The following is a 23,408-nucleotide window of genomic DNA, read 5'->3' on the forward strand; positions in this document are numbered from 1 at the left end:
GGGACAATCAGCTCTCAAAATTGGGAGGGGGTAGTGAGGGTAAGATCAGGAAGAAATGGCAGGAAGGTGTGTATTTTCATATAGCTGACTTCTGTAAGAGCAGCTAAAAAGTCATCTTTGGGTCATTGCATACTTGCTTTTTCACCAACTTTGTAGGTTTCTTGTTGGACTGAATTTCTTTCTTCCAAGAAACTAACCTTCACAAATTGGCTTTCTCCATTTCTCAGTGTAGTCTAAGCCCTGGTCTACACTACAAATATATGTCAATATAACTATGTTGCTCAGGGGTATGGAGAATCCCTCCATCTGCCCACCCCAGATTCTGCTCCCCTCCTCCGTAGCTCTTGTTTGACCCACCCTCCCCCCATTTCTGGCCACTGCATTATAGTGTAGCTGCTTCCTTCTCCTCTGCCATGTTGAGTAGGTGCCAGGATCATTGAGAGTACAAGAGAAACTGTCTACTTCTCTCATCTCCATTGCCTGATACCAGTGTTTCCCTGACTGCCAAGTGAATCCGTTCCAGAGAAAGTTCTGCTCATCCTCAAGATGGAGCGTGCACAGTTTCTTTCTGTGGGCAGTGCATGTACAGTTTTGGCAGCATGTAGGAGTGGCAGTACATCATGTGCAGTACAGTTGGAATATTTGGAGAATTTAGCTGCCAAACTTTAGCAAATCTCTACTGAGCATGTGTGAACTGATGTTTCCAGAGGCTTGTAACTTAGCCAAACTTGGGTAATTTTTCATAGAGACCGCAGAAGGTGCTTATCTGAGAGTGGGGTGCTGTGATAGCCAAATTTCAAATCCTTTCTCTAAAGCATGGAGACACTTGAACTTTTCAGTGAAACGGTTCTAAGAAGTTTTAACATGACTAAAATGTATTTTCCCCAATCTTGGTCTTGGAAGCAGCTGAACCATTCTAGGTGAAACTTTCCAAAAACATTCAGCCTGCAGCAGATGCATAACATGAAAAGTTTCATCCCAGATGATAAAGTTCTGGACAAGTTATAAGCAAAGTGAAAATAGGGTCATATAATTGGAAGTGTTGTGGGCAACCTTAACAATAGGTGGCACACCAGCTCTGCCTGTAATATCTTAGGTTGTATTTATACCTTAGGCCAGGGGTCTCAAAGTCCCGGCCTGCCGGCCATCTGCAGCCCAAGAACCGCCCCACTTTGGCCCGCGGAGGAGAAACGCATGCAGCCATGCTGCCGGCAATGTCTGTTGCAGGTGCCGCCCCCCACACCCCCCATTGGCTGGGGGAGAGGGACAGAGATACCATCATTAGTCACTGGGCAGAGTCAGCCATGGAGGCAGCATCATTAGTTGCTGGGCAGAGTCAGCCATGGAGGCAGCGTCACTTTTTCCCACAATGAATATAAACAAGTCAAAATACTGAACACAACCATCTGATGCACACCTTGCTGCAATCCTGAAGGTTTCAATTGCTCAGTCACTGAGGCCAAACATCAACAAACTGACAGAACTGAAGCATTGCCAGGTGTCTGGCAAACACTAAAAACTCTGGCAGGCAAAGAATTGTATAAAGTTGTATGACAGCTTTATTTCTAAGAAATTCGAAATAAAAAAATCAATATAAATGTTTTCTTTTCTGAACACCATCTTCAGTGACATTATTTGCCCGCTGGGAGGATTTGAGGACTGGCACTGGCCCTAAGGTACATTGAGTTTGGGGCGCCCTGCCTTAAACCATGAAATAATAAGCTTTACCTTTTGAACTGCCCAGCTCCCTACAATTTTATATGTAGGAATGTAATTAGCTGCATGCAAATAACTTTTAATTAACTGCTGATTAAATATTCTAAGTCATGTTTACTCACGTATAGACAGTCAAATTTTCATAGAGGTTTAATGTGGGGCTGTGTTTACCTTTATTGTATTCCCATATATGTTTTGAGTTGGTGAATTCCTCTGAACTGATGTCTGCAAAGAATTTAGTAACCAGTGTCTTCTAGCTGAATAGATGTCTTGCACTGGCCTAGGGAGGTAATAGTATTTATCTAGCACTAATATTACAATATTTTAAATGTGGCATCTGGCTGATTCCAATGCCAGAAAGAGATCAAATTAAATTTTTTATAAAGTTGAGGGGATTGGCTTATAAAGACCAAAAAAATACTAAGGATGTGTAGTTGTTAGACAAAGCTGGAGTGTGAAGAGAGATCATTGACTAGTTTGAATTCTATAAGAGTGATAAACCAAACTTTGGGTAACTTGGTAGTGATAATACTATGCCTTTCATCACCATGTGTTCTCTTCTCCCCCCGCCTCCCCCAGGCTGGGTGTCACGCTCCACTCCTTGATATTGCCCCATTTAGAAGTTCACGTCACAGAAAACCACTAGCATAATTCCTAATAAATTAAAATAAATGTAGAAAGCCTTAATGAATAAAAAATGGTACACATTTATATTTCATATATTATCCTTAATAGATGAAAATATTTTTATGCAGTTAGTAAAGCTCTGTATAAATTAAATGCACAAAATCAGCAAAGAATTAGTGATAAAGAAAATACAATGTTTGAATTACATGTGTTCAGGTCTCTGCACACTTGTTCTTGTAGCCTTTGAGAAATATGCTTAAAGAATAAAGTCCTCCATTCAGCCCTGAGCATCCTCATTACTCCCATCCACCCGCCCTACAGCTATCCTCAGTTTCCTCTCATGACCAAAAGTTCATCATCCCAGAATGGATTGCTGGATAACTTGTGTAACAGGATATCCTGTATTTTCCATTCTATTTGGCTTATGGACCCAAAAAGGCTGAGACTTGTTGTCCATGCTTTTCTTTCATTCCAAAGATCAAGCGTCTGTGATAGGTGGAGGTTTTCATATGCAGACTTGGTAAAATAGACTTAAAACTAGATTGCAAGGTGTCAAGGAAGTTTGGTTTCAAGATGATAGTTTGTAAGATTCTTGATCTCAAAAGATGGTATTTTGAGGAGGCGTGTCACAGTTGCTTGAGAAAAGCTGACATGCTAGGTTTCCATAGGAAGTAATCGTTTCTACCAAAGTACCAGCTGAATGGCAGAGGTCTAATTTGCAGGTGGTAAACTGAGTGAATTGTGGTCCATGTAGTAACTATTTCCTATGAAGGAAGCATTCGGCTTTTGTCAATGCTAATGCTCTACTGTTAGCTCTTAGCTGTTTCATGCCAAAGGAACATGAATACAGGTAGCCAATAATCTGGCAGATTTTTTTCCATAATTTGCCACTTAGTCTATGAATCACACTAGCGACTTCAGAAATACTCTCCCTTCTTGATGTGCTCTCCTTTACGGTCATCTGTACTATAGGAAGTCTAAACTTCTATGGGTGGTTGGAGGATTTATGTGGGCAGTATCACTTAATTTTAGTAACATTTTTACACAGTCACAGTTGTGCTCTATCTTATTCAAGTCTTTTGCATTTGTGGATTCAGAGTTGTTTCTGCTTATTTTAAGGCATATCTGTGTGACGTGCAGTCTATATGGTTTTATAAAAATATGATAAGTGAATATAATGTAACTGGGAAATGCTTTATGCAAAAGGTCTCTTGTAAGGTATCATTACAAAGCTTATAATCTACTGAGTGTGATCATCCTATTTGTATAAATGTACCACTCTTTTGTATCTAAAACTAGAAATATAAAATATAACTGAGGGCCTATTGTAATTATGCAAAGTATGGGCCATTAATGGTAGTTTGGAATCTTGATGACTCCTATTAACCAGGACCGTTGTCTGCAGATGGCTGTTTTACTTGTGAGTCTTCCTGTATATGTGTGTGTGCTGGCAAGTGGGTAATGAAGTCTTGCAGTGACGTGATCATGTTACCTGAACTGGAATCCATCTTTAACCTGGTGCTTTTCCAGTGAGTGGGGGTGGAAACCCAGAGGGACAAAGGGTTCCCGCCTTATGCAAAATATATATATGAAGGGGTGGAACAGAACAAAAGAGGAGAGAGGAGCCATCATGAAGAATCCCCTAGCTACCACCTGAGCTGGAACAAGAACTGTACCAGGGGAAAGAATTTTGCCCAGGCCTGGAAGGTGTCCAGTCTGAGGAAAAAACTTACTAAAGCATCTCTGAGGGTGAGATTATCTGTGTTCAGTTTGATTAGACATAGATTTGCGCATTTTATTTTATTTTGTTTGGTGACTTACTACTTGAAACCACTTAAATCCTACTTTCTGTATTTAATAAAATCACTTTTTTTACTGATTAATTAACTCAGAGTATTTATTAATACCTGGGGGAGCAAACAACTGCATATCTCTCTATCAGTGTTATAGAGGGCAAACAGTTTATGAGTTTATCCTGTATAAGCTTTATACAGGGTAAAATGGATTTATTTGGGTTTAGACCCCATTGGGAGTTGGACATCTGAGTGCTAAAGACAAGCACATGTCTGTGAGCTGTTTTCAGGTAAACCTGCAGCTTTGGGGCAGACAGGAGTGTCTGGCTCAGCAAGACAGGGTGATGGGGCCCCGAGCTGGCAGGGAAAGCAGGGGTAGAAGTAGTCTTGGCACATCGGGTGGCAGCTCCCAAGGGGGTTTCTGTGATCCAACCCATCACAATCTGCATGGACACTTACTGTGTGGCAAAGTAGGATGTTAATCTACCGTGCTCCAATGTGGTAAGCACTGTCTGTCTGTGTGGGCCCTGCTTCTGCACACGAGAAATTCCTTAGTGTGCATTGACTTACTGCAGTCACTAGGGAACTTCTAGCACGCAGCAGCAAGGTAAATACACAGGAAATTAGTATGCCACACTGGAGTACTGTAGATTTACACTCTAGTTTGCCAAGCAGTAAATGTTCATGTAGACGTGCCCTTAGTGACAAAAATAAGCTCCTTATTCCTAGTAGTCCTGTAGAGTCAACGTAGTTAAGACAGCTAACTGGACAGTCTCTTCCGTCTTGCACTCTCTAAACAGAATTATCCACTAAGTTAGTTAGTTATGTCTTTGCACCCTATTAAAGACAGAGTGGTTGCACGAGTGTTATAGGGGACCTAATTTGATATCTGGTGATGTGTGAGATGGAAAGACCCTAGTCTAGGAGCCTAGGTTGCATTTGATTTGAGTAGATGCAGCCACATATTCCTTGTAGATGTGCATGCGCCCAGCTCATTGAAGCCAGAGAATTTTGCCTGGCAGCACTCTTGCCCTGTGGCCTTAGTCCCTACCTTGGCTATATAGGGTGGTGCCCACCCTGAGCGCAACCTCATTTTCTTCTCACTGCTGTAGCCTAATCTTAGACTATGTATTAATTTTATTGATTACTTAAGAATCCCCAGTTATCACTTTGAGGTTTGACAGGTTCTTGCCCCAAGATCAGGCCCAGTATTATTTAAATTATTATATAGTTGGGAACCCTGATGTGCACAGTTGCAACACTCACAATATAGGAACTCTTTTATATTTACAAATCTAGTTTATTAATACATTCAAAAACAGGACTTTGGCGCTGTGCTCCGGCTCCGCTCCAGCTCCAGGCAAAAACCTGCAGCTCCGCTGCTCCGCGCTCCAGCTCCGGGCTCTGCTCCAAAGCCCTGTAAAAAGAAGATTCAGATGGCAAGAGACTTATGGCTGAAGGCACCAACGCCCTTGTCTGATCAGTCACCTTCAGAACTAGCAAGTGATGCCACTCCATGTTCAGATTCTGCTGTTTTCCCGCAAGAGGAAGAAAAATCATTCTCCCTCCTCTGGTAGAGAAAGAGGCCCCATAAGACTAATCAGGGCCACTCGAGGACTCGGAAGATGAGGGAGAGTCTTCCTAAGAGGAGTGCTGATGGCACCATACTCCCTCCGGCACTCAGGATGGAGCAGGTCCATCTAACTGCTTCCCAGAACCGTGGGAAAATCAGCGAGAGCCCACACTGTTAACTCCAGTTCTGGCTATGGGGTGTCCTTTGAGACTGTACCAATGATTTCGGTCCCAGCACTGATTGTCTCCATGCTGGTGGCATATCAGGTGGCTTCAGACCTGCTTTGCTTCTCAGTCCCTGATTCTCTGCTAGTTCAGGAGTTTTCCGGTACCATTGTTTCTACTGCTTCATCTTCCATTGTGCCCTTGGCACCTTCTGGCCATGTCGCAGAGGTGCTGGGTTCATCGGCACTGCAACTCGCAGTGTCCATGGTGGAATTGAGGGAGACACTGGGCCCAGCAGCGAAGGCCCTCTTGAATGTGGTGTGCTCTTTGGAACAGTCATTGCCTGGTCAGCAGATCCCATTGTCGGGCTTGGTACCATCCTTGGCCACGGTGGTGGTGCTTCCTCCAGTACCAGATGAGAATGTGTCTTGCTCAGTATCATTGGTTCCAATTACCTATTCTCTTTGGCACTGATGCCTACCCTGTGTTGGGCTTTGAATGAATCCGAGCACTTGTTCTCCCTGTTGGGGCTGGCTGGCTTCCCCTTTGTCACTGGAGAATCTGTGGGACTCCTTGAGATCCAGGTTGGGGTTGTCCACCCTTTCATTGTCACCCAATAGGCACCAGAGACCATCCTCGGATCACCATCTGTACTAAGATCAGCATAGATCCCGCAGTCAGGACAGAGGCACTTGGTCTGGTGCCTGCTGACACCAGTGGTAAATCTATTTGCCCAGTCCTTCCTTATAATCCTTGGGATGCTTCTCGGACTTTGAGGTCCCATTCACTGACCCATTCTAGAGCAGGATCCCCTGTGCAATTGGTGACTCCTGTTCCCTGAACTAACAGCTACAAGCGACCGCTGAGCCTGTGCCCTTTGGACCTCCACAGTAATCCGGACTGGATCCTGTGATTAAAGAACATAATCCATTGTTGGTGTAGCTAGCTGCTTTTTTGTTCTCTCCAGACAGCTCGACGGTGCTGGCCTCCTCAATGCCCATGAACTTCAAGGCATATCAAGGTCTCCTTAGGTGTAAGGCCACTTTCTTAGGCATCCAGGCTGAATTTCTTCAGGAGAACACACAGAAGCTGCTGGATATTCTCCAACTATCAGCTCAAGGGCCAGTAGCCCTCACAATAAATGAGGCTCTCTTGAAGCCGGCAAAGGCCCTCTGGAATACTCCCACTTTGTTGCCTCCCATGGTGAAGCATGCAGAGAAGAGGTACTTCATTCCAATACTGGATTTTGAGGGTTTTACTCCCACTCGGCCCCTAAGTCTCTTGTGGTAACTGTAGCTAATGACCGAGCACAACAGGGAAGGAATACATCTAGGCCTAAGGACAGAGTCCAAAAGGATGGTCTTGATGGGGAGGAAGAGTGTTTTTTTTTTTTATACTACCTCTTTCCTGCAGATGCACATCACTAACTAGCAGGCATTGCTCTCTAAATACAACTTTATTTGGGTGCCCACATCTAAGTTTGCAGACATGTTGCCAGAAGCCTCTAGGGACCAGTTTGTCATTCATTGCAGAAGCCTGTATGGTAGCCAAGACTTTTACAGTCCGCTCTAGATGTGGCAGATGCCTTAGTCAGAATTATGGTATCAGCTGTGACCATGAAGAGGGCCTCATGGCTGCAGAATTAGGGCATTGTGTGTGATGTGCAGCAGACCATTGATGACTTACCTGTTGATGGTAGGTTTTGGTTTCTAAAAAGATTGAGGCGTGCATCCTTTTTTAAGGATTCCTGAGCTAGTTTGCATTCTTTGGAAGTTTATACTTCAGCTGTACAAAGACATCACTGCAGTGGTGAGCAGCAATACTGCTTGCAGTGTTTCTTCGGGCAGGTCTCCTTTCCTGTAAGGCAGTGGGACTACCCCAGGAGGGGGCATAGATCCCAGACTCGAAGGCCCTCTGATTCTGGTTTTAGCCAGCTGGCATCCAGCAAATGCTCATTTTGACTTGTGTGTCCAGAAGTTCTCTCTCCTGTTCCATTCATGCTATGCTTACTCGATCGTGTAGGTCGTCCTAAACAGCAGAAAATCTTCATTGGTCCCAACTCAAAGAATTGAGTTAATTGGGGCCTTGATAAACTCTATGAAGTTGAGTTTTTTTGCCAACCAACTGATTCCACACAATCCACCACCTATGTCTGGAGCTGCCGTGTCGACCCTCCACCACAGCTCGAGTATTCCTGAGGTTGCTAGGCCCTAAGGCTGTATGCACATTCGAATCTGAGGTTGTTTTGTTTCTTTTGATTTTGTGGGATGAAAAACTTGCTATCCAAAAATGTCAGTTCTTCAGTGCTTTTAATTACTAAACTACATTCTAGGTATATTTAGTCGTTATTATGTGAATGTCCTTAAATTTTTATGATACTATAAACAATACCTATAGAGTTGTGTATTTGGATCGTATCTAGTGGTCTTTCCATCTACTCTAGGTATTCTGTTTTACAACATTTTTATTGTTGAATGTTTTGGTCAATGTTCTTGTCTGGGTTAGTTTACACATATTTTTGAATAATCATTGCCCAGCAGGAGCAGTCCAAATACCACTGTCAACTTGAAGCAGAATGATGTGTGTCCATATGTAAGCCTAAACTGAAAAACTTGACTTGGAATGCTAATCTATCTTTGCAGTGTGGTGGTGTTTTAAACTAAACTACTGATCAAGATGATTGTTGTATGCCCCATGAATCCGTGGCTGCTGCATTTGTTACTAATAACTCAGATATGGTAAAAATTACAAAAACATCTTTTTAGTGATTCGTACCGACGATTGCATCTAATGCACATCCAGCGGGATTAATTTAAGTGCAAGCAAGACCTTGCTACTGTTAATGAGTTCAGTTTTTATTGTGTGAAATTTCATGGAATTCCTGAGTTGTGCTGTCTAAAAGGTTTTTCACATAAATTAGTTATAAAATGATAGACAACTGTAGGTAAAATTACAACAGAGGAGGTGGAGAAGACCACTTAGTTTTTCCATGGATGATTTATAACCAGATATTGCTAACATAGAGACATCTCTCTCTACTTAATGTGTAGCTGTCAATCCTGTTTCTCTTAACTATGTGTTAGAATGGTGCAGAAAATCAAATCTCCTTGTTGTATGGAATTTTTAAAAAATTACCAACTAATACTTTTTTTTTTTTTTTGCCTTAGGTCCAAGATGGGCTTCTTGGAACACTGGTGTCTTTATTTGCATCAGATGTGCTGGAATACATCGAAATCTCGGGGTTCATATATCAAGGGTAAAGTCGGTCAATTTGGACCAGTGGACACCAGAACAAATACAGGTAAAAGATCTCTTGTAAATCAGATATTTGAACTGGAAGGACAGGTATAAAAAGCCACATTATTAGGTCCTGAGAGAGGGGCCCCTATATCTGCTTGTCTGGTACATTGGAACAAAATAACAGGAGTGTCTCTTACAATCCTGCAGAAAACTTGGTATAGATCTTTACTTGAAACTTGAGTAACTTATGTGCAGCTACTCAGGATGGATTGATCTAAATCACCAATTTAAATCATGATTTAAATAAGCAAGCCAGGAACCTTGATTTAAATAATCAATTCTAATCTTGTTTTCATTAGTTTAATTATTTTCCTAAAACAATTGACTCTCATTGGTTAGTAAACCTTTAAAACATGTTGATTTGCAACTAGATATATTTCAGAGTAGCAGCCGTGTTAGTCTGTATCCGCAAAAAGAACAGGAGTACTTGTGGCACCTTAGAGACTAACAAATTAATTTGTTAGTCTCTAAGGTGCCACAAGTACTCCTGTTCTTTTAACTAGATATAGTCTTTGCTTTAGCTTTGGTACTTCCTTTTGCTGAGGAGGAGGATATACTGTATCTACACACTTTAATTAAGCAGTTTAACATACATTTATTCAGAGTCTTCGTTTTTAACAAAAAAATAAAAATTGTGAATGGTGCTTTATTTTTTGTTTTTAAACTTGTGATTGGTTAAGCTGCATTTGGAAGGAAATTGGAATTCAATTAAATGACGTTAAACAACCTTGATACAAAAAAGTAATACTTTTTTCTTCCCGTTCATCTTATTGTACCAATGTGTTGTCAAGGTCCCTATACAAGTACACCTCAGTTGTAGTAGTGGGTTTGTGACGCTAATCTAAAAATGTCCCATTTTCATGTTGACGTTCAGTGCTACTTTGGATTGTGCATAACATCTATCTAGGGATACAACCCTTTGTACTTCAATTATTCATTTATGTTTAGCTACATTATAAATGAATGAGAATAGTACAGGGGTAGGCAACCTATGGCACGTGTGCCAAAGGTGGCACGCGAGCTGATTTTCAGTGGCACTCTCACTGCCCGGGTCCTGGCCACCGGTCCGGGGGGCTCTGCATTTTAATTTAAATTTAAATTAAGCTTCTTAAACATTGTAAAAACCTTACTTACATAACTAAACTATTGTATGTAAAGTATTATAGACTTACAGAAAGGGACCTTCTAAAAACGTTAAAATGTATTACTGGCACGCGAAACCTTAAATTAGAGTGAATAAATGAAGACTCGGCACATCACTTCTGAAAGGTTGCCGACCCCTGGAATAGTACATTCAGTTGTATAGTGTCAATTGTAGAGGTGCAAAAAAATCGTAAAGTTCTGGGTTTTGTTTTTTACTTGTTTATCCACTTTTAAATGTTGGAATCTTGACTCATTTATTTACTTTTAAATACCAAAAATGGGACTATAGAATTAAATGTTCGTGTCTAAAAGTTGGTGTAGTATTTGAAACTGAGCAACATTGTCCCTCTTTTGTCAGTATGGGACTTAAGAGTCTCACAAAGTAGAAAAGGGGTGGCAGAGGACAGCTTAAATGAATAAAGATAGGTTTTAATAATTTAAACTCTCAATTTTTGATAAATCCTAAACGAGCCTTTGGAATATATAGATTAAATGAAATCCATTGAGTTCAAATATTGATAATGTTAAGTGTCTTCTGACACAATGCTGCTGAATTTGTAACTCTTTTATCAGGAGCATTTTGAAACTTTAAGATAGCAAGACTGGATTTTTCTGTTTTATTAAGCATATGCTAATTAGTAGGATGTTTTTTAATTTCTTTATTCAAAGAAAAATTTAACTAAAGTATCATCATCTAAAGTAAATATATGAGAACTCTCACCTGACAAGTTGCACGGTCTCATATGGTAGCTAATTTTTTTCCATATACCTTGTGCGCCACAACTGAATATTCATTTATTAATTATTAGAGGGATTGTTTTATCAAGTTCTTCAGAAACCCATTTGAGAGAGAACCAATCCCAATTAAAACATTTTGAGCCACAGTAGGTTATCTACAGCTGAGTGATTTGCCAATTTAGGAAATTTATTAAACACTCCAGAAGTTGCTGTTGTCTCTTCAAACATTCTGCATTCCATATCAAAGTACCATCCTTTTGGTAAATAATTCTTTTTAAAGAAATTTGACTTGATTATGATGGTCTATTATACCTGTTATAAAGTATGAATTGTAGTTTGGGTCTGTGTATACTTTTTAATGCTATAAATAGCAAATTTTAAAAGACATGGGTCAAGGTTAGAGTATTTGAATGTAAACGTACCAGTGCTCATGTTTTTATTTTGTGTTACACTGTAATATGCTTTCCTTTTGTGTGTGCCTGTTGTGAGCAGAAATAATATGTTCAAAGATATTTGAAAATGCTGCAGGTTCCCTCATCAGCATGTAGGCAGAAGAGCAAGCATAATTTGCATATACCTGTGACTGGGAGGAAATTCAGTTGTTTCTTGTAGGGTATTCCAGTAAAATACTTAAAAAATTGTATATTGTTTGTACAATATGTAGCACAATTGGGTCCTGGTGTATGACACCTGCTCCTAGGTGCTAATGCACTATTGTATAATAATACAGCAGAAATCACATGATGTTAAAAATTTGTTTCTAAAATTACATAATTTTGTGTCTTGGCATTAACAGCATGCTAAATTTAATTAAAACTGTTGCTTTGTAGTAGCTTTGTTACTATGTTTAAATTGGCTGCAAAAGCAATCCTGATGGCATGGATGACCCTAGCAGGACCACAATGGCTTACTTGTGTCAATGTGAGCAGAGTAAACCTTATAGTGGAGCACATTTCAGTAAGAGCAATGCGGAACTTAGGCCCATTTGAAAAGAAATGGGAAAGAATGTTACTTCAAAATAAATGAGACTTATCTCTAGCATATTATTTTGTGTATCTGAAATTGTATAGTGTTAGTGCCACCCTCACGTAGATCTAGATTTTGTTATTGGAAAAATATTGTGCCTACATATGTCATATTTTTAATAATAAAAAATTGAAGGGAAGAAGCCTGAATATTTCATGCTGTTATAAAATTTTGATTTTTAAAATGACAGTCTTCTTCAAATTCAGTCCATTTCAAAATAAGAGTTCAGCTTGAGGAATTACACCTTCTGAGTTCCCACTGCCAACTCAAGTTTTATAATTACATTCTTCTATTTTTAAAATATTTCTCTCCCATTGTGCTGTGAGACAAACCTAGGCAAATTGGGAGCTGAAAATACAGGGGATATTAAAATTGCAGTCAAATGTACGAAATAAGGAAACTGAGAGACAGTTCTTCAAGTGGCCTCTGTACATTCCTACTCTTGGGTTGTGCTGGTGGTGCATATCTGATGGTGGAACGCTTCCTAGCGCTGCCATTGGAGTCCTTCCATGCCCCCTCCTGTCCCATCTCTCACTGCTTCTGAACAGTCTGAGGACGAGGCTATAAAACAGGGTGTGGCACCCTGGCCATCTCAGTTCCTTACAGCCGTGGTAAAAGACAGCCTGGAACGTCTCCAAATCTGACCCATCCACTTCTTCAGACAACAGTACCTTTAGTTAGTTCTTGTTCTTAGTTTAGTTCTTTATTTTATTATTCAAAATATTACCTTTTAAAAAAAAAAAACTCTCTTGTAGGTTCCACATCTTGGTGCAATCTCTCAGATTGCGTGGCAGATCTGAAAGGAAAGTGGCTAGGATTTAAGAGACATGGATCTTTTCCTACTGTCTTTCGTGCCTCCAACACCTATATGATGTATGTAGCATACATAGGAGAAGGACATTCTATCTTAACATATTGTGTACCAGGAATCACCTTTTACTCCCCAAGCCTATAAACAGTGTTAAAACGAGACCCACGTGCTTCTGCTGGAGCATTCCCTAGTGACCAAACCCTCTGGTGCTGACCAGCCAATTTCTGTGATTAAAGAAAGGCCTGCATCTGACCCATTCTCCTTGGGAACTAAGCAGCGGCAAGTTAAGGTTCTGCTAAAGGTTCTGTCATTCAGTCCAGGGAGACTGGTAAAACCTGTTGTATTGAAGGATTGCAAGTCATCAGATAGTAGTTTCAGTACAAATATTGGCTTCTGTTACCTGTCAAGTCCACTTGGATCAGACTTTCCCAGTTCTGGGGAAGGGGGTGGTGTGTGATGTGGCCCTGGTTAGTAGTGCCAAGCACCATTGGGAGTCCTTTTTGGAACTGACCCCAAGGAATCTGATATAGTCCTAGGTTTTGGTTTAGGATTCAAAGTTGGGGGCTCGTGATAAATCTCTTGAGGCCGGTCGTATCCTTAATATAATGAGTTTTATGGTTCCAAAAGTCTTTTCCAGAGCCGAGTAGCTGCCAGTGCAGTGGTTATTAGTTGTAGCCCTGTGTGATGGTGTATAAACCCCACACTGGACAGGAGGGGGTTAAGAACAATGAGGAGTCCGGTGGCACCTTAAAGACTAACAGATTTATTTGGGCATAAGCTTTCGTAGGTTTAAAAAAAAAAACCCAGTTCTTCAGATGCATCTTGGGTATGAGTCAGGGTTTAAAAGCCAGCCAGCTCAGTTGGGGGCTGGCAAGCCAGGGAGGACAACGTTCCCTGGGAGCTTCAGGGGAGGACCAGAGCTGAATCTACACCGAGCTGGGGCGCAAAGGAGCCACAGCACCCAGCAACTGAGACTGGAGTTGGAAGCCCAGGAGGTGACATTCCCCAGGGCCAGTGGCCAGACAGGGTGTGGACTTAGGTAGGAGTGACCCAGGGAAGCTGACTTGAGGCTGACATTAGATGGAGATGGGTGAGCAGCCAAAACAGCCTCCCAGGGCCCTGGGTCGGAATCCGATGGAGTGGGAGGCCCTGTGTTCTCCCCTCCCCTTCCCCCACATTGTATCCACTTGGCCAGGTTGCTGCCCTGAGGACCGCGCCCCTTAGGGCGTGACTGCTGCTGTAGGCACTAACCACTAGGCAGGAGACCCTTCCCCCACGATCATACTCAGACACATGGCTCAGATTCTCAAGGAACCTCAGATCCAGAAAACAGTCTTATTGCAAGAATCCATGAAGGGAGTAATCAAGGGGATAAAATAAAGAGCAACAGACCCTCTTGTGCCTGTTTCCACTCCAGGGAAAGGACAAAAAGCTGTGGAGTATTTTCAAATGTCCTCCAAACTGTCCCTGCCCTATACCAAAACTATGGGTTCATTGAAGACATCTTTTCCCCTTCTCAGTTTTAAGGTTGCTTCGATCTCTAGTTTCACTGCTTCCAATTGCATCAGAAGTGAGATTAGGTCCAGTATTGAGTCAGATAGGGATAGAGAGGTTACATTTCTACCTCTGTTCCATTCCACTGACAAGACTTGATAGAAAACCTGATTCTAATTACTGGTGAAACTGGCAGTTTCTTCTTAGGGATGATGGTTCTACTGGCCATCTCCTAGATACTATGGGGAAAATAAATAAATAAATATAAAAATGTGTGCGTCTGTGTTCATGTTGAAAAAAGCAGACAAGCTCTACTAACTACCATGTGAAGGGTTCTCGCTCTTTCACACTTACCCTGCTGCCACCTCGCTGATATTGGTTGCAGCTCTCAGATGAGTTATCTGGGTACGTTCTGCCATCTCTGACAGGGAAGGTAGAAAATTAGATATTTTGGGAATCTCTATCTTCTCCTCTTCCAGTCGTGGCATCAAGGTATCGAACTCCCAAGCTGATATATCTCATTATCAGTCCTGTCTTTGGGAGAAGATGGCTCTCTTTCTGCTTAAGGACCTTGCTGGAGATCAAAGAAATCTGGCAAAGGTATTAATTACAGAGGAACAATTTGTTTCCATACAGTTATTGAGACACTTTCCATATGTCAGACTTTGCTGCCAGGGCGGTGGTGTCTGTCATACCATAAGGAGATGTGCATGGCTCAGATCTTAAGGTGTATTCCCTGAAACTAGAGTGGGTAGAAGATCTCACTTTAAAGGAGATGGCTTATTCAGCACAAACCATGTCCTCAAAGATGAAGGATACAATCTGATTGGCAATATCACTCGGTATTTATCATTCTCCAAGGAGATGGTTTGGAGCTCCTGTCTCAACAACCACAGGCAGCAGAATTCTCCTTAATCTTTGTCCTCATATCTTAGCAGCAGCAATAACAGCTTCCTCCATAGCATCAACAAACAAGAAAAAGCTACAAGCCTCATCCCAAGAGCAGGTACACTACTTCATGCTCTTCTGTGCCAGGCCTTAGACAGTAGGTGTGACACGAGGAGTGAGAGCTACAGCTCAGTCCCCAATCAACTCTCCAACTTTCCTCCTTCCATTCCACCTTTGGAGTTTCACTCTTCTACTATTTCCATTACTGGAATATCATTACCAGAGAGAAGTGGATCCTTGAGAAAGTGCAGGAAGTCTATTCAACCACATTCCTCCTCCCTGTTTCTTCCTACTAAGGAACCCCTCTCACAAGCACCTACTAAGAACAGAAGTTCTATCCCTTTTGGAAGCTGGGGCTATCGAGGAGGTTCCAAAAGAGTTCAGAGGGAAAGGGCATTTTCTCAAAGTAGTTTCTGATCCCAAGGATGGATGGTGGAATGTGATCCATCTTAGAGCTCAGAAACCTAAGTTACTTTATCAGAAAGTTCAGCTTCCTTGTGGTGACAGTTGGGTCAATAATTTCTTCCTGATCTATCCAAGATTGATTTGTAGCTCTCGATCTCAAGGATGCATATTTCCTTACATCGATCATATCTTCATATTGTGAATATCTCCATTTCATATTTTTTTTTTTTTTTTTTTTAAATCACGTCCTGTTTGTGCCAGCCATCTATCAGTCGGACGGCCATGTCTCCCCTGATTTATTTCCTGACACCTCGCACAGAGTAAAAGCTACCAAGAGCTTTGGGTTGAAAGAACCCCGGGTAACACCAGTACAGGGTCCTCCCCTTTGGCCTTTCTGCTGCCCCTTATGTATTTACAAAATGCCTCTTTGTCATGACAGCATGCTTAAGACTGCAAGGTATTAATATATACTCCTATTCTGATTAATGTGTAATAAAAGCTTCATCTCAAAAGTCTCTGATCATCAATTTGTATTTGTGTGTGTGTGTGTTTGTGTTTTTTTGGAGAAACTGGGTATTTGAATAAATTGGAAGAAATCACATCTTCCTATGCAGAAGCTGTCCTCTTTGGCACAATTTTAGACTCCCAAGATGGAAGGGCTTTCCTTCCAGAAGAAAATGTCACTCTGCTGTTACAAAACTTCAAAAGAATCCCAACGAGACAGTAATGATCTTCCTCAGCCTAGGCCTCATTGCTTCAGTGTGTCCATACGCATGTCTCAAAATAAAAGTATTACAGCTAGCAAGAAATTACCAGGCAAATCTAGATAACATATACCTAAAGCTTTTTATCTTCCCTCTTTCTCCCCTCCCCCCCTTATCTTTTCGCTTCTATATTGGATGCAGCGCAACCTTGTTCTGAGGGGAATGTTGTTCAACCCTCCGTTGCCATCTGCAATTAACAGTGCAGATGCACCCAGCCTGGGATAGGGTGCTCACTGACAACTCATATTAATAGGAACCGCTTTGAGAAAAAGCTACACATCAGCTTGTTGGAGTTCAGGGCAATCAGGCTAGCTCTCAAATCTTTTCTATCTCACAAGGCAAAGTAGTTCAAGTAGTCATGATAACTTGACAGCTTTGTTCTGTTGGAACAAACAAGAACAATCTTGTTCCTACAGCTTGCAAGGAGAATGCTATGGGATTGGAGCATCCATCACACTTACCCTGTAACAGTCAGTCTAGTGCAGGGGTTCTCTCAACAAATTTTTTGGTGGCCTCAGAGTGTGGCCACCAACTCTTGCTGGTGGTCACTCTGACAATTTTTTCCCCTAAAATAAGTAATTTTAGGAAAAACAAATGTATATGTGCATATTTATGTCCAAATCATTGTAATTTATCTATATAAGGGTTTGGGTTTTTTTGCAGACTCAATAATAAAAATAATGTACAGTTGTCTCTATTCTTTACTGGACCTAAACAGAATAGAAACATAAATAAGGTGCTTTGAACATTCTTGTCTCTTTTTCTTGTTTCTTTCTTTTGCCTTTTTTTTTTTTTAAAGACTTGCTAGCTATAAGTAAGTGTGCTGTGAAAAGTGATATTTGTATATTTTTAATACCACTTTTTACAGCAGACTTACTCAGCCCTGGCAAGCCCGGGGACGAATTAAGCTCTCAATGGGGAGGTGGCTACAGAGGCAGTGGGGTCCAGGAGCAATGGGACACTGGGGGAGGCAGCGGAGGCCAGAGGTGATGGGGGGGGAGGGGTGAGCTCGGGGCCAGAGCCCACCACTGCGCAACCAAGGAACGGAGCCTAAAGCCCCACACCCAGGGGACAGGGCCTGGGGACAGAGCCCGAAATCCTGTGGCTGGAGCCTGCTGCCCGCCACCCCAGTGCTGAAGCCCAACCCCCCCGCCCCCCAGGAATGTGGGGGACTCACTTGACTGCCTGCTCCTCCATCTTGTGTGTCTCCTGTGGAGGGGCCGCTGATTCTCTCTTCCTCTCCCCCCCCCCCCCCCCAAAACCAGTCCAGACGGCTGTGGCCGCAAAAAAAATCCCCATGTGACCCTAAGTGGCCACAGTGGCAACGTTTGAGAAATGCTGGTCTAGTGGGAAAAGATGACAATTTGGTGGATCACCTTGACAGGGAAAAGCTACACAAATGGTCTCTCAGTGACAGAAAATATTTGTTCTCTGGGATCACCCCGAAATAGATCTGTTTGCATTGAGATGTAATGCCAAATGCCTGAAGTTCTGCTTGAAAGCAGGAGTACACAGCCTATCTATATGTTGGATGCATTCCTTCTCAACTGGGGAATAGGTTTCCTCTGACTTTCCTCCATTTACTCTAATCCAAAGAATGATATGGAAGATATGGTAAGATAACTTCCTGTGACTACATCTCTGTTATATCAGCAGAATGGCTAGATCTTGCACCCAAATTCCTTGCACCTGTTGGAATATGCTATATACCTCTGACTTAGAGAGTACTTGCTCATCAGAAGAGCAGTATATTCTGTTAAATTCTAAAAAACAATTTATTCATAAGTGTTAGGAAAAAGTTTGCCTTCTGGGCATCACATAATAGTATATCAGCTTCACTGGGATTAGTTCAGTCCATATATGAATACCGCTTACACCTGAAACTATCTGGCTATCAATATCCTTGATGAAAGACTGCGTTAGCTATCCTTTTAATCTACCACACACCAATAGACAAAAACTGTATTTACTTGTGACTCCTTCAAGAGCTTAATGAAGGGTATAGTGAATGTGTCAAGGATCCCGTACCATCATGGGACCTTAACCTAGTCCTTACTCAAATCATGAGATCTCCCTTTGAACCTATCAGTGCTTCCTCTTTCATCTATCAAAACATGTATTCTAGCAATAAATTCTGCCAGAAGAGTAAGCGAACTTAAAGCTGTGATGGCAGATTCATGCCTCAGTCTTTCACAAGATGGTCCTCCATCCACATCTTAAGTTCCTGCCCAAGGTGGTAACTGACTTCCATCTTCACCAGGCAATTACTCAATCAGAATTATTTCCCAGACCCCATGCACACTTGGGAGAATCAAAGCTCTACATACGAGATGTTAAGAATGCTAGCATTTTATTTAAATAGGAACAAAGTTTTTAGAAAGTCCCCATATCTGTTCATATCCTTTGAAGAAAATAGTAAGGGTCAAGCTGTTTCTTCTCAACACTTGTCCAAATGGGCTAAGCTCTGCAATGAAGAGAGCTACATGCTAGCCTCTGTCCTTCTTCCTGCAAGGGTTAAGTTAGTCTCTTTGGCATGCCTTAAACATGACCCCATTGTTGAAATCTGCAGAGCTGCAACTTGGAGCTCAAAGCACATGTTCAATAAACATTACGCCCTTGATTGAGCACACAAGTGTGATGCATACTTCGGTAGAGCAATACTTTAGTTACTACTTATTTAATTAGGACTCTGTTCCACCTTTCTTATTTCATGTTACCTCTTAGATTATACCAAGAGTGTCTACTTGTAGAGGAAGAAGAAGAAAGAGGCTACTCACCTGTAATTGCAGTTCTTTGAGATGGGCTCTACACATTCACATTCCCCACCTGCCTTCTCTTCTTCCTAGGACTGCTACCTACAGTTGTGGTCCTGAGGCCGCGGTTGAAAGGAAACGAGGTGGAGCACGATGCCCTTTTATAGCTTTGCCTTCATTTTACCATCAGAGCTGCGTTGCCGGTACAATCTGAGTGTGAACGTGTAGAGTTCATCTTGAAGAACTTTGGGTTACAGATGAGTACTGTATATATTCGTTCACTAGCCCATTCATTTATAAGCCGACCCGCCCCCCCCCCCCAATGGATTGATAAAAATAGCAAAAACTGTATGACCCTTTCATAAGCCGACCCTATATTTCAGGGGTTGGAAAACTTTGGCTCCTGGCCCGTGAGGGTAAGCTGCTGGCAGGTTGGGACGTTTTGTTTACTTGGAGCGTCTGCAGGCATGGAGCCCCTCAGTTCCTTGTGGCTGCAGCTTGCCGTTCGCAGCCAATGGGAGCTGCGGGAAGTGGCACCACTTCCCGCAGCTCCCATTGGCTGGGAACTCCAAACCGCGGCCACAGGGAGCTGAGGGGCTCCATGCCTGCAGATGCTCCAAGTAAACAAAATGACAATGTATTAGATTTTCAATGATTCCATAGAGCAGGGGTCAGCAACCTTTCAGAAGTGGTGTGCCAAGTCTTCATTTATTCGCAATAATTTAAGGTTTTGCGTGCCAGTAATACATTTTACATTTACAGGGGCTGGCGGATGGAACCCCAGACTGGCAGCAGGCTGAACAGACCTGCCGGCCTGGGTTCCGTCCATACAGGCCGGCAGCGGGGTCACCAGGCTGGCAGCAGCATGCCACAGTAAATCAGCTCGCGTGCCGCAGATTGCCGACCCCGGCCATAGAGTTTAAAATCATCAAATTTTGGTGTAGACCCATTTATAAGCCGACCCCCATTCTTTGATGCGTCACTTTTTTACCAAAAATATTCAGCTTATGACCGAGTATATATGGTAATCTTTTTCCTTTAATCTTTCACTTGCAAGCTTAGAAGCTACTTTTGAAATACTAAAATAAACATTTTCAGATAAGTGATTTATTTTAAAGCTATGTCCACTTTAACTGTCTTAAGTGAACCCAGAGTAGCAAATTCCACAGGAAACATCTTATAATTCCCATTAATGTATGGTCTTTTTAAAATGCTTTTTGTAGTATCTTTCTATTGCAGAAAACATGCAAAGCAGGGTTGTGTTTGTTTGTATAGACTATAACACTTGAATAGACAAGTGATTAAAAACAGAACATTGCATTCGAAGGAGTGAAGAGAACATGTATGAAACAAATGGATGTGATTAGGGGATTTAACTTCCAGTTCTTAATGTAGTACACACAAGTTTTTAATCCTCTCACTTACATGATCAGAATAACAATGGAAATGTGTTTCCAAGACCCAAATTAGCAATGTACAAAATAATAATAATTCTTCTACCACCTTTCTTTAGTGCATGCAGGATATGGGCAATACGAAGGCAAGGATAGTCTATGAAGCTAATCTACCGGAGAACTTCCGAAGACCACAAACTGATCAGTATCCTTTGTTCTGTCTTACTGTTTTCAAATTCAAGGAGCCTTAGTACAACCCAAGTGTTATATAACTAGATGAAGAATTTGATAAGTATGTCAACTTATCATACCAGCCTTAATTAAAGTTTTTTTTTTTTTTTTTTTACATTTATTATTTTGCGGTGCCTAACTAGAGACATTGAAAAAATGGGAAATGAATTGGCAAACCTTCCTTATGGTAAGAAACTTAACAAATATATTTAGTTTATTAAAGAGAGAGGTTAAGAACTGATGTGTTCATAGTTTATAAGTGCGTACACAGGGAGAAGATTTCTGATTGAAGACTCATAGATGTTATGCCTTTGTCTTGAAGGTGTACTGCTGAGATGTAGATCATTTGGTGCGGCTGGGAGTTGAACTGAATATGTGGTGAGCACTGAGGGACAGAAAAGAAGACGAGAATTGATAAATAGAAAACAGATTTAATTAGTTGGGTCTAAAAGCAAAATGGGAAGGGGTGAATTTGATAATGGTAGGGAGAATTGATTTGGAGTGAATGAAGTGCTGAGTGAGTCAGGTGGATGAATGGTGACTAAGTAGGAAGATAAGTAGGAGTTGTGTGGGGCTGAATAGTGAGTGAATTGGTATGGTTGTTTGATATGCATGGAAAAATATTTGTGAAATGTTGGTGTGCCAAGGAGTGTTGGAGTGCATAACCAAGTTGGTGATAATTTTAATGGTGTGCTGGTAATTTTTTTGATAATTTTGGAAAGCTAACTTCATTACTAGTATTAATTTAGGTTGCTTTCAGTCAGTTTTGCTGCCTTATCTTCAGTTCCAGACCATCGTGGGGCTAGTTCTAGCTGTGTATGTGGGCTTCCAGCCTTTATAAGCTCCCTCAGTTGTTTGAACCCTGGCTGATCCACAAGGATAGATCTGTACTGATCTCACCTATCATATCTTACCCTGAAACAGAGTTTTAAAAGTGTGTGTTATGGAATAATAAAATGTTGTTCTGAGTAGTCTTATGCATGGAGCGTGAAATGGTTAGGCTGTCTGAAAGCTTTCTGATTGCAAAAGCATTTAAAGCCTTATGCTTTATTGTCTTCCACTCTAAGCATATCGTAGGGAATATGTCTGAGTGTAGTTTGAGCCTGGATAACTTTTATTTGGTCAAATGCTAAATGAAGTTATTAATAATAAGGAATGCTAAAGCAGCTTTGATTTTTAGGTGAAAGGGCACTGGAGTTGGCCATGCACTCACTATGAGCTTGGCCTCCCTCCAAGTCGCTTTTCCCTTGTCATGCTTATTGTCACAAGAAATGAGTGGAAATGTGTGAAAGAGGATATTGATAATGGACCTTTATATTTAGCAAAGTGAGAATTGTCTTTATTCCATTAGATGGAAGTCTGTTGCCAACTCCTTTCCACATGTTCTGAAGAGGACATCTGTTTGTGGTCATCAACGGATTTTGCAAGAAAACGTCTACCTCGGTCTGGAGTCTTCTACTATAACTTCATATTGAGATATAGCCAGCATGCTGGAATCTAACTGGACAAAAGTGATTCCTGAGGCAGGGCAAGAGGACCCTGAACCCTGCAAAAGACTCCATGCGGAAGGAGAAGGGGGTCTCTGACACCAAAAATGACACGTGAAGTTATATCCTGCTCTGTTCACTGGATTGGCCATCTTGAGAAGGAGAAGAGAGAGACTCTAACCATTAGCTAAGCCATGCCTGAAGTCTATATACAGCTAAAAGAAAAAAGAGACTACACACCTCCCTGCATGCAAAGTGAGTTCAAGTTATTTGCAACATCTGAACTACAGTAGAGATCTATCACATGAGTTAAAGAAGAAGATGACTACTGAATTCTCCAAGGTTCCACTCCCAGGTCAGTTATCTAATTAGTAAGAAGTTATTTTGGGTTAAAAGCATACTATTCCAAAGCTGCCAAGTACTTGATTTTTAGGATACTTTCTCACAGATGCAGAAATGATCAGAAAGATGCAGACACTGCATTATTGTGGTAAGGGGAATAAGCTAAGTAAATAGGGTCTATCATAGGTTGAATGTTCAGACAAACTTAAGATGGAACATCAAAATGGGAAGCTATAAAGAAATCATTCTCAGAGTTATACTTGTTTAAAGCAAAGGCAAGAGTTTCAGCTGCTGCTTTTAGTAGACTAGACTCTTAGCTCAATTGATTAGATTAAAAGAGGCATTCTTCCTTAACTTTCCTGTGAAGTATTGAAATAATTCTTGTTTTAACCTTATAAATTGATGTAATTGCTCACTGTAGTAACTGATGAGCCAGAGAAATTAACCATTGATCGAATTCCAGTTGCAACTTTAATTTGATCATTGTATTATGTTATATTTTATTAGTGTAGGGAAATTCCAGCCTTACATATCTATGATTCTATGATCCTTGTTGCAGGATTGTGTTATTGTACGTCTTTGTGGGTGCTCACAACCTATTGTATAATATAAATACAGAGTGAAAATGTTTTGATGGCAGGACACTGACTTGCATCTATTTTGCATATCGATTTTTCATGTTATTATGAAGTATGATTT

The 23,408-nt window shown here is 41.4% G+C and overlaps 1 protein-coding gene across 2 annotated transcripts in view; it reads left to right on the forward strand.

Moving 5' to 3' along the window:
- The window catches only part of SMAP1 (small ArfGAP 1), a 237,438-nt gene that overhangs the window by 35,217 nt on the left and 178,813 nt on the right, over window positions 1-23,408 (forward strand). For both annotated transcript variants that reach the window (XM_065400523.1, XM_065400524.1), the window contains exons 2-3: window positions 9,041-9,174; window positions 20,769-20,854. In XM_065400523.1, the coding sequence (XP_065256595.1) occupies window positions 9,041-9,174; window positions 20,769-20,854 (220 nt within the window). The remainder of the gene's footprint in view (window positions 1-9,040; window positions 9,175-20,768; window positions 20,855-23,408) is intronic.

Source organism: Emys orbicularis, chromosome 3 (assembly GCF_028017835.1).
Source record: "Emys orbicularis isolate rEmyOrb1 chromosome 3, rEmyOrb1.hap1, whole genome shotgun sequence".
Taxonomy (NCBI): Eukaryota; Metazoa; Chordata; order Testudines; family Emydidae; genus Emys; species Emys orbicularis.